Source organism: Polyodon spathula, chromosome 17, assembly GCF_017654505.1.
Source record: "Polyodon spathula isolate WHYD16114869_AA chromosome 17, ASM1765450v1, whole genome shotgun sequence".
Classification (NCBI taxonomy): domain Eukaryota; kingdom Metazoa; phylum Chordata; class Actinopteri; order Acipenseriformes; family Polyodontidae; genus Polyodon; species Polyodon spathula.
This window is the reverse complement of record NC_054550.1, coordinates 7,581,513-7,594,108: the sequence shown is the minus strand read 5'-3', so window position 1 is coordinate 7,594,108 and position 12,596 is coordinate 7,581,513. Positions and strand designations below refer to the sequence as shown.

The following is a 12,596-nucleotide window of genomic DNA, read 5'->3' as shown; positions in this document are numbered from 1 at the left end:
TAGAAAGCTCATACTTTATTCATTTAGCTTTTAGGAAAGTGGAAAAAGTGGACATACAATTGAAGAAATATTAAACATAATCAAACAGTCAATCTAATATTTACCATACCCCAAAGTTAGTACTCTTGAAACTGTTTAAAATAATATACTTTTATCCCCAAAGTCTTCGTAACTAATACATACTGTAAAAGCTATTTATGCTAATTACTGCAATACACTTTAAACTAAATATACAGAAACAAATCTAAGTGAAGCAGAAATAATATTTTAAAAATAGCTCAAACTCAATCTATAATTCTATAAAATCCTAAGAACTTTTTTATCTTTAGGACTTGATGTTACTTTGGTAAATCTACTACTGTCACCAGTGTGTATGTGACATATACACTACCCACCAACAAGTACTGGACCAACAGTACAGATAGTAGTGTGTGTACAGAGGTTGGACAAAAATACCCCCTGCAACATGTAGCACTTTTGTATGAATGGTCTGTCGCACATGTGACTAGTTTAAGCAAAAGGAAATGTAGGCAATGTATTGTGAATTTCTGTAATACATGAAAACCGCATCTCTCTAGATTGATAAAAGGAGCTTGGTTGTAAGTTTTCATACCTCAATACAACATGACTTTGCTGCAGATTAACCCCTTTCAGACTGATTAATCGGAGTCATCCTGGCTCCCCATGATGGCTCTGCTCCCTACTGATATTGTTATGGCAGGTGTTTTGTTTTGTTTAGTTTTTTATTGCCCAACATCTCTGTTTGTGTGTTTGTTATTTATGTGAGTGATTTGGCATTTTATCTTGGGTTGCACTATAACTGGCTCCAGTTGATCCTGCCTAATGTTTACTGCAGGACTCTAATTATAGTCCCCCTTTGGATGACAACAAGACTAGCGGACATAACCTCACAGAAACAGTATACTATATTATATATTATTGAGACATTACGCTGCACTTTATTAATGGCATAATTGTTATACTGCTGTGAAGTCATGGCTAATATCTGTACCACTGGTAAGTGTAATTTCTGTTTCACACCATTCTCCCTCTGCTGTGTGTGTATGTGTGTGTGTGGAGTTGTTTGTTTGAATCTATTTCAGGCACAAGATCCTCATAATATTATCCTGATTATAGTACTGGGATGAGGGAGTAAATGGTATACATTTTGTGGGAAACATTTTAATTTGCAGAAAGTCTTTGTAACACAAAAAAGAGTGACTGATTGTCAATAAAAATAAAAATAAAAATGAGTGATGTTCTGTGGCTAAAATTGGTTCCCTTTTTAAGAAGGGAACTTGGCAAATAAAAACGTAAATAAATAAAAACGGGTGCCTCTAATGCAGATCTGAATTCTTCTGATGGACTTGTGTGTTGAATCTACAGGAGTGTAAATTGGAATCCATAAGCTGTACATTCATACTACATGTTATTGTCCCAGAGCTGCACAGAGTTGGTAGTGACCAGCAAGTCTATCATGTCGTTTGGTTCATCTGGCAGACATTTGTCTATGGATCCGTGACATGATGTCACTGTCTTGTGGATGTGCAGTGGATTAGTGAGGCCGCCACTGAAAGACCTCATTATTTCAACAGCACTCAAATAAGCAATGATGTCACAGCAAATTGAAGGTCAGTTTAACCAATCAAAACCATAGACTTCCTAGTTGCTACTGAGTTATTTTCAGGTGTATAGCCAGCATGCTAAAGTGAACAGAAGCATCCAAGGAGAAGGATCAAAAATGCAACCCTGTACTGTAAAAAATATATATATACCTCCATCAACACCGTAGAGAGAATGGGCTGGTGATATTGCATACAGTACCCAAATACAGTACCCTATCTATAATAATGTTTACTGTCAACAAGAAAATAATTTTGATAACTAGGGAGCACAACATGATTTCCTTCCTCTTTAAAAAAATACCCATGTAGTTGAAGTCATTTTCTACAGGTGCTTTCTGAAGTATGAAGTTGCACGTACTTTTTTTTTTTTTTTTTTTTAATGAAGCAGTGTTGCTGATCGTCCAAAACTGGTACGGCTGGAGAGGAGTCAGTAGAGGATAGGCAGTGTTTTTCTCTTCTGGCTCTCTGTACGTTTACTGTAGGACTGTCTTAATTGGCCCTATTAAAAGCCACGCTGGTTAGTTAATGACCTACATTTCCACAGCGTATTGATGTGGGAGCATGTGAAGGAACAGGTTAAAGGAGGGGTGTTTAGTTCTTGCCCAGTTCTTCCTGGAGTTGGTCAATCAGGTACTCCCCAAAGCCACTTGCTCCATCATGGGTGCAGCCCAAGCGCCGGGCATTGGTCAGGACGTTCCCCACCACTTCGATCTTGCTGACAACGCGAGTGACAAACCGTTTCTTGACCACGCTGGCAGTGTGATGGTCTCCATTTTCCTTGCTGATCACGCACAGCTCCTCCATGTATCCTGAGATTTTCTTCCACTGAGCCAAGGTTAATTCCAGGGCCTGAATGATATTGCACACCTGCTCGCAACCAGGTCTCTGCCAATGAAAAAAAAAACAAAAAAAACACAGTATAGTAATTTTAAAATGATCTTAACTTGTGCATATTTGTCTGCTGTGGTAGTGAAGTAATAGCCAGCACAGATCCTTAGACCTGTTATACTGGACATCATACACTACAGCGCAATTATCTGCTATTGAAGTTCATGATTAATTGGTGTTTATTGGAGCTTGACATTGTTATGTCTCCAATAATCTTGAAAAAATCCATATATTGTTACAAACCTTTTAAAATATAAATAACCACCAGTTTTAAGTTGCATAGAATGATCGGGGAAGTAAAATATTTATTAAAGTACACTGAATTTATCATTTCATAGCAGACATTTGGCTAACTAGATGTCCCAAATTGCTGCTGATGGACCTCTCTGGTACTTCAGGATCAATTTAACATGAATCGTAAAAATAAGAAATAGGTACCGTAAAACAGCAATAACATACATCTGGTAGCACGATCAATTCCCTTTCTTTCCGTTCATGAGTTTAATCTCCACAATTGCCCGGAACTCCAATGTAATGTACACCCCACCACACATTACTGCTTAAATCCCTTAAGCACAGTGCGTTAAAGGCTTCATCCACTTTGTACACTGAGAAGAATGGGGACAAAGATACTTGCAATTCTCTCATCTTTCACCATGGTTCCTTCAGATACTGTGTACAGAATAGGGTGCATTGCAAGATGCAAGCTTTGAGCTTTCTGACCACTCTGACCTAGAGTGCCATACTGGTTCCACAGCGCCTTCCTGGTAAGGTAGTAGTGGTGATCAAGTTGTAGTAAGAGTTAGTGGAAGAGTATTTACCCTTCAATGTCTTCGATATACTGGAAGCGATATTTAAATATATCTACAGAACCGTTTGTTCAGCTGTGGTGAAACTTGCTCAGGACACTCCTTAGCTTAAGTAATTGAGAGTATCAGAATGTTGGGTTATATGGAGGTGCCTTGATTGTCTGTCTGTATTACATGCATGTGGTAGATATAGGTAATGGTGGTTTACGTTTTACTTTTTCAGGATTCTGGTGGCTCTAATTTTGTATTTACAGCTATGGCCAAAACTAACAGATTTTCCTTCAAAAAGTCGAATGAAACCTGCTGAATAATGATACGTCCACATATTGAATTACATGCCACTTTGTAGTTTTCCATATTTTTTTAACAAAAACTGACAAATTGAAAAATGTCACATTTTGAAATCTAACATGAAATACTGTACTACTGTTATGGCTTCTGGTAGACTTTTGTAATATCATTTTGTAGTTTCGGTGATTACAGATGGTAAATAAAAGATCTAAATTATGTTCCTAAAGTTATTTTTTATTTTAAATTGTGCCTCAGTCCTAAAAAGGTGTACAATTTTTGACCATAGTTGTATTTATTGACTTTGTGTGGTACAAGTCTTACCTTTTATAACCAACTCCCTGAATACATGCATCAGACTAAGCTTCTGATTTGTTGCATTCAGTTAAGAGAAGCTTTCTTTCTCTTGTCTCGTAGTTGTAAACCTCAGGTGCGCATTTTGTTTAGTGCATGACATACTTGAATGTCTTTGTTGCAGTACTGTCCTCCTCGTTCTCGCAGGTAACCCATCATCGCCTCCGCAGTCTCCAGCTCTTCTTCAGCTTCACGGTGAAAGTAGCCAGCGACTCTCGGCAAAGCAACATGGTCTTGCTCAAATATTTCTGCCTACGACAAGCATAACGAGATGTCACTTGTTTAAACTTATGTGCATGTGTTATTTACAGAGGTTGGGTGAAACATTTTAGAAAAAAACGGCCGCACTTTCTATACGAAAAAACAGCTTTCTTTCCATATGGACGAGTAAAATACAGAGAGCTGATGGCCTTTGATAGAGAAGGAAGATAAAGAAGGAAGATGACAGGTGCGTCTGTATCTATGACTACACAAACTACTGTATCTAAAAGAAAAGCAGTCTCAAAAGTGGTGCTAATTGTGCGTGTCTGAACTAAAGTGGCATAGTTTCCTACCGTAAATACAGATATATTTATTTTTAATGTTGTTTTACTAAAATATATCATCAGCTGGGTCCATGAAACACAGCAAATGTTTAAATAAATCAAACAATAAATAAATACATGTATGTGATTTGACAGAATGGCATAACAATAGCACTAGTAAATGCACAGGCCAAATCTCAATCGCTGATTGTTGTCGGATCTTCATGCTTAAGAACTTGACACAAACCAGTCAATTAAAAAAAAAATATATATATATAGTTTAGTGAGACACATAAACATCACGGATTGTAGTAACTGAAGAGCTGTTATTCACGTTGCTAGGGCCTGACTTCTCTCTCCCTAGGGGGATCAGAGCTGAGAAGTGGTGGGTACAAACAGCTGTGGGGCTGACGGGGACTCTCTGAGAGAATTACGTCACCTGACCCTGTCCTGAGGTGAAGAGCAGAGAGAGAGCAAACGGGAAGGTAAACACAGACCAGACACAGACCATCACAGCTGTGACAAGGCAGACCATTTCCAAAGAAATCAATGTGGATCAGCATAGTATAGTACAGTATAGGGGTTGTACACCTTGTAATGTAAAGCTTCATTGATAGTTCTGTTTAACGTTGATGTGCATGTACTGGTACGGGCCCTCACAATAGTTTTATTGGTATAAGAAGTTTGCCTGGTTATCAGTGGTTGAGCAAAACAACTGAATTAGAACTTGTAAAGTTTATCCTGTAATCTGCTTGACCTGAGGGCTGTGGCTTAGCCAATGGATCAAAGAAATTAAGACTCCTCCATTTGTTGTGGAAAATGACTTTTGAATCAAGGGGGTAACTGTCAAGGTGGAGATGGGGATGTGGTGGGATGTAAGTGAAATGCAAAGAAAGAGCTATTAGTTAATACTGACAATGAGTAATTGAGAGAGTGAAGTCTTGTGTGCATCAGTTTTGCTAATATCCTAAAGGAGATTTAAAACCTAACAGAGATTTCATCACAAAGATATGGTGTAATATTACCAGAACAAAAGCAATCTTAAGACTACAGTAACTTAAGAATTTCCTATTGTGAAATGTAAAGAAAACATGTGCTTTTTAATATTGGCTAATTTGTTAATCATCATTAGTTTGCATGCATGATTTATTTGGAGATGTGCTAATAGCCTATAACCTCAGCAATGCTGTAGAGGGGATGTAACTGTTATTTTTGGTTCATATAGTGTAGTAAGTTCTGTAGCTATAGGTGACCAACACAGTATTCTATCATTACTTTAAACTGTACAGGAGCCCAACTAATGATGTTATCTAAATTATGTATGGTTTCTGAGATTTGGAAGTTTTATTAGTGCATTTTACAACACTAGGGAAAAGGGTTAGGGTTTTTCAATTATAATTGATATTTTAGCGCCATAATAATTATTGTGATTTTTCAACTGCTTTCATTTGAAGCCAATTTTAATTGACTAACAGTGACTGCAGTTGCTTGCCACTGTGAGAAGCTTATTTGAACAGACTATTGCTAAATGCAATTATGGTCAATGATGTGTTGGAACTGATTAAAAGTGAATTGGAATTGGGAATTAGTTTTAAAAAGGAATTGAATTGACCTCAATCCTGCCGGGGAATCTCGTCGATTGCATTAAACACCTATCCGTGATTATTCCAGAATTACCCCTAAAAATAGGTGTTTGCATGCAACCCAAGAAGACTCCAATGTTCTAATAAAATCCAGCTATGGCTTATCCAAGCGGGTTATGGGATGATCAAAGCAACCACTAAATCAAGTTTACAAATGGTTTGGGTTGGGTCTTCATCTTCGTGAAGAACAATAAGAAATGAGCCCCTTATTGCTTAGTATTCAAGTTGGTACATGTTTGATAATTCATCTTGTGTCCATGGTCATAGTAGTAATCATAATATATATATATATATATATATATATATATATATACACACACACACACACACACACATATATATATTTTTCTCAAATGTGTAATTATGAGAGGATATGGTTAACAGGAGAAATATGTGTGGCTCCTATAAATATTTTTTAAATTTTGTTTCAGACAGCTATATTGCACATGCATGATCTAAATCAATGTTTTTTGCTTAAGACATTACAAACATAATCCACAATATTCATAGGCCTAGTGTACCACTTGTCATGTTTTATCCATTCATAAATATATACATTAAATAAATCAATAAATCTAAGATTATTTGAACCAATCCGTTTTCATGTAATTCTTTGGTCCTCTATAGTACATTCTAATTCAATTATAACTGCCAATCATTGTTATGGAATAGCTGTCCAACCAAGAATGAAGCTGTCATCATGCTCATAACAGAGCAGGTGTTTTGCTCATTGTGTTGTTGTGTTCTGTTTAATGTCTAATATAATGTGTCTTTTTGTGTCTTTTCAGCATCGTAGTCAATATGATATATTTCTGACCTTATTTCGACATTACAGTATATCTATCTATCTATCTATCTATCTATCTATATTATAGATATATATATATATATATATATATATATTAATATATTATATATATATATCTAATATATATATATATATACTAATATAATGATAATGAAATTATTACTATTACACTTTATTTATAATGTGAATATAACCTACGTCCATTCTTTTTTGCAACCATTTATAGTTGGTAAATGGTTCCTCTAAACAGAAAAAATGTCTTAAAAAAAAAAAAAAAAAAACTGTAATATTTGTAATATTCAAATAACTATGCGCACATATTAGTATTATTAAACTGTGTATAGTGTAAATAAATGCATTACCAGCGCTTCAAGTCGGTAAGAGAGCTCCATCCGAACCGTTACGGCTCCACACAGACTTTCTTCAACAGTCAAGGGAAAGTTCTGCTTCACTCTGGTCCCAACCAACTCATGATGGTTAGTGCAGATAGGCAAGCACGTTTTCAGCTTTTTGCTACTGGGTTCTGCCATTTTATAGTAGTGCAAAACAAGTTACAAAAAGTGAGAAGAAGGTATGCGAGAAACTCCAGCTGCAAACCGGCTAGTACTGTTTCTCAATATTGAACGAAGCCTATAAAAAGTTTTTTTTTGTTGTTGTTTTTGTTTTGTATTTTTTGTGTGTGCTTGTTTTTGTCGTTAAGCCTATATTCTCCTTAGCAGAAAAAACAAACTGACAGCAAGGCTGCTGCTTAATTTTGTGAAGCAACACTAATTCTCTTCCCGTTCAGTCCTTTAGTTCATCCGGTGCGATACATTTCCCGCACAAACACAATCACATACACGTAATAAAGGCGGTGTACTGTACCTCGAGACTGCATCGGCAGTTTTTTTTTTTTGTCCTGAAACGTAATAATGCATACAGCAATGTAAGCAACTCCGGTAGGGGTTGCTTGTGCAATAGGTTGATGATGTAAATTATAAATACAATTTTGAGTAAGTCTTGACTGTAATAAGCCTGGCTTTTGGGTTCATCTAATCCATGTGTAATTCCAAAAGCAACCCACATACACGCAATACACAGTTTGACGAATATCTGATCACTTGTGATTCCTTCATGTTGGAGAAAAATAAATGACATACAAAAGTAAAAACAGCACAAAGGAGATCGTCATCGTCATTTTTACCATTATAAACATCAATAGTTGTTAGTGCTAAATAGGACAGAAGTTAACAGAATAAGATTGTATTGTGTGTGTGTGTGTGTGTGTGTGTGTGTATATATATGCCTGTATTCTTAGATGCTAAGTGCTGTCAGTGTCCTCCACTGATATACTGCCCACTATAGATGACAGACCCTCGAGGCTGGCCACTCTGGAGGAGCCAAGTGTTCCTGCTGGGTAGACAGAAGAAACACCGTCAGGACCACAGGTCAAAAAGCCTGCCTAACCAGCAAACTCAGCTGCCCTGTGTCCACAGATGAAAAATTAATTTGTTAACAATTGCAGACACTTTCTTGCCAATGCATCATAGCAGATTACTAACCTACATGCACTTCCATTTGATGCTTTATAAGCAGAAGGCAAATATTGTCATTTACTTTGATTACTTAATGTCTGTGGGCCGAGCATTTTCCTAAATGCCAGGCAGTGCTGGAAGCTACCACTTAGTAGTGATTACAAATGACGTAAACAGACTTTTCAATTAATTTGTAATTAATTATATATGATTACCAGTACTGTAACACATTACTGTAATCTGATTACATTTTTCAGTAACCTGTAACTGTAATGGTTCCTTTTTCAGACAAATCACTAAATGGCTACACATTACATTTTATGTGAAAAAATAACGCTGTTACTTTTAGTAAAACATTTTTTTAAAGGACTATGGATAATGCATAACATGGAAATCAGAAAGCGCTTCAACAAGTCAAAGCTTACATGTCACATGAACATACATTTAATATAATCTTCCTATGAAATAGTATCAGAGGAGGGAGCAAGTGGGTTCGATAGCTGGATCATCAAAGAATATGTCGAGCAGCAGCCTGAACAATTTGAAATAAAGTTATCTCTGTAAAATGTAAACTGTGCCTGAGAAGTAACTAACTGGTGTAACTAGTTACTTTTATTTTATTTTTTTTCCCAAAGCAATAAGTCTCCTGTAACTAGTTACAATTCTGTTCAAGGAACTTGTATTTGTAACATACAACTTCCCCAACACTGATAATTACATGCATTTTCTGTCAAAGTTATAAATAACAAATCACATATCATAAATAACAGGTCACCTTAACCTACATCTACACAACATGTAGAATAGAATTAGGAGTTAAAGGTTAGCAGGTTCCCAAGATATTGCATCTTGTAAAGCGCTTTTTGATGGTAGTCCACTATGAAAGGCACTATATGAAATAAAAATTGGTTGATTGATTGATTGATTGATTGATATAGGTTTCAGTACCTATACCAAATAGAAGTCATTGCTGTGAATGTCATCATGGTCAAGCAGTTCTGAATATATAACTTTCATTAAAACATTCAATTGCTGACCAGAATGCCCTTTGCAATTGGATGAACTGTTTACCAGAGTGGAGTATATAAACCTCTCTAGGATTGTCATCCACCTTTAGACAAAATGTGTACCTGTCCTCAGTTTGATCCTGTCAAGCCTCTAAATACATTTAATGTATTTTTGTATTTTATTGGACTTTTTGGTGGATGTGTTCTTGTAGTCTTCTTTTAAGAACTTAACTTGTTATTGTCTGGAGAATAAAAAACTGAAATGTCTATTTTCTTTCCAATATCGAACGTTGTCACAAGAAGAGGACTGTCCGTTTTTATGCTGGGTGTTCAATACAAAATAAGTAACATGTTAGTTTATATGGACAAGATGTCTCATTACCGGGGTAAATATTTGTTTTTTTAAAATGTTCATTAAAATCTGATAAAAGCAGTTCTTTAACTTTGTTGTTTACTTAATATTTTACCATAAAACAAATAAGCATTCTATTGCTGACACAACTGTGGAGCTTTATATTTTATTCAGCAAAATGTATCACTGTTTGTTTTTTTGTTTCCATAAGCAGAAAAAATCTGTTTAAAAATAGTAATTGTTAGATTGTGTTTAATCGTTTTATAAATAAATAATAATTCAAACAACTAAACAAAAGGTCAAATTTTTGATATGGTTTAAATTGAAAACCACAATGTCTTCATTATTCCCCTGTGTTGTGTTGAATAGCAAAAAGAAAAGAGTAATGAAGAGATCCCCTACTTGTAAACCAGAATGGTGAGTGTCTTTTCTGTCGATTGGCACAGCTTTCTGGTCATCCAGAGTTCTCAGCAGTGTCTGCAGTCGTGTGATGTACTGGGTGGCACTACGAAGGATCTCCACCTTGGACAGTCTCTGGTTTGGGTTGGGCACTGACATTCGCTTCAGCGCTTCAAAACCTTCATTGATTCTTTTCAGTCTCCTCCTCTCCCTTTGGGTGGCAGCCTTTCTTCTGTCCATTGTGACAGACTTTCGTTTGCAGACTGTGCAGGCCCAAAGCAGGCAAAGGCCAGCTCTGCCATGGCAACCAGGAGGGGCAGCTGGATTAGAAAAGGCCTTTGGGCCTTCCTTGGGAAGTCTACCATCATCTTCACTGACTACCTGCTCATCACACTTCATGAAAACTGGAGAAGCATTCTTATTGCCCAAGTATTCCTGGTCTTGGAAGTAGTAGCCAAGGCGCTCATTGAGTTCCATTGGTTTAGAGCGCTCTTCCTTGACAACCCCTTCGATGCTGTTTGAGGAAAGGTATTAGAGTTCAAGTTTTAAAGCCATTTTGAAACTGGTGGGTAAATTGAATACACTGCTTTATATAGAGAAGCTTGTGTAATTCAATCCAAGCCTAAGCTGTCATTTACTTCAAACTTTTTTGTGAGTGCAACATGTTGGCACATCTCCACCCCTGGTTGGGGCATGATGCAGCATCCAATAAGAGTGCAGCCCCTTCCAACAGCTCCAGAGGAATCTACTACAGGGCAGCTGTTGAGGATTTTCATTTCTAAGCTCTCTGTTGTGTTGTTTAATAACTTCATTGTAGGTCATTTGGGTTTCTTAGGCCTTATTTATAGCACAAGTGCTACACATAAAAAATAAAAATGGATGCCTAATGGACAATACTCTGTCATCCTCACAAACTCTCTTTGAAACCTCAATGAATTGACTTTCATTTGATTTATTTCCATTTGGTATCCTAGCAACTCCCAAATGAATTGTAATTTAGACAGTTGATACAAGCATGGATTGATAGAAATGACTGGCCTAGTGCTACGCTAGTCACAAACAATGGGAACATGTATGAAAATATGTTCAGAAGAATTTCATATGCAACCTGTAATTGTAGACCAAACAGGTTCAGGTATGTACATGTTTCCTGCTCTTTCATAAAGTCCATAAAAAAATACTATGGTACTGTCCAAAAACACACTGAATATACTAAAGTGAGTACTGCAGTATTCAATTGGAAGCTAGGGTTTTTGGATGGTACTATTTTTTTTTTTAAATATATTTTACTTGCGACATACATGAAGTCTTTTGACTTAATGTAAGTATGCTATTTTGTAGCATTCTGTTTATCAAAAGCATTGATCTGGCCCATTTTCTTTTATTTTCCCTTTCAGATTTGTAGATTTGATTGTTTCTACAAGAAGAAATAATTGGAAGCAGACTGACTTCTTACTCCTGCAACATTTGTGCATTTGAAGACTCAAGAACAGTGAAACCTAAGTTTGTGATAGTTACTATTTCCATAATTAATTGGATTATTATACAGTGATGTTAACCAGAAAATAATACATAACATGTGTTAATACATATCATCTTTATCTTATGTTCAAGTCCAAAAATGATACTTTCTCTTAGAACATGGAATACAGTTGATGACATTCTCAATTATTCAAATTTACATGATATTAATTATGTTCTAAATAATTTTATGTGTGCAATTGTGACTCCAGGACGTGAAGGTTACTCACTCTTGTGTCTATCAAATTTATCCAACTGTTTAAATTTTCCATCTCTAGGAGGTTAATATTGTATATTCTGATATATGCAATATTAGATGCATCATTGTTAAACCAGATCACTATGCATTACTATTCGCATAATTCTTCAATCATTATAGATATTCTTCCCCATGGCTTATGCATAACATGTTCCCAAGTCAGACTATAGTTCAGACTATAGTTCTTTTTTTTTTTAATGTGTGTCCACTCAAATACTTTTATTATCAAGTCAAATTGTTCGATTCTTGGGTATTGAAGAGTCATTTTATCACCTCCCCATTCATATAGGAGTGATGCCCAATTCCCGATTCCCAATTCTCTATCCGGTTCATCTCTGCATTCTCATGTTGTGTTTCATTTACGGTTGTGATGGAAGAATCCCATATTGTGTTGATTTCCAGTCACAGTTCACTCCACACTAGTAGCTGTCTCCTCTCATCCTAAGATTAATTCTGTAGGAAAGAAAGATCAAGTGTGAGTGTATATCCTTATGCAATTGTATTCATAATTCACATTAACACTGGTATCTACGTCAGCTCTGTCATACAGCTTACACTGATCACATTATACAAAACTATGCTCTTTCACACTTTGTATTATGAAT

General features: G+C 36.1%; 2 protein-coding genes across 2 annotated transcripts; both read right to left on the bottom strand.

Moving 5' to 3' along the window:
- Window positions 1-7,870, bottom strand: zgc:172145 (uncharacterized protein LOC559095 homolog). Its single transcript, XM_041276508.1, has 3 exons — window positions 7,302-7,870; window positions 4,070-4,216; window positions 1-2,510 (listed from the first exon to the last, which is right to left on the bottom strand). Exons 1-3 carry the CDS (start codon window positions 7,467-7,469, stop codon window positions 2,217-2,219), a joined length of 609 nt encoding a protein of 202 aa, XP_041132442.1. The 5' UTR covers window positions 7,470-7,870; the 3' UTR covers window positions 1-2,216.
- Window positions 7,871-10,091: 2,221 nt separating this feature from the next.
- LOC121330106 (myogenic factor 6-like) lies at window positions 10,092-10,748 on the bottom strand. The gene has a single exon (XM_041276380.1). It carries the CDS (start codon window positions 10,686-10,688, stop codon window positions 10,092-10,094), a length of 597 nt encoding a protein of 198 aa, XP_041132314.1. The 5' UTR covers window positions 10,689-10,748.
- Between the last annotated feature and the right edge of the window lie 1,848 nt (window positions 10,749-12,596).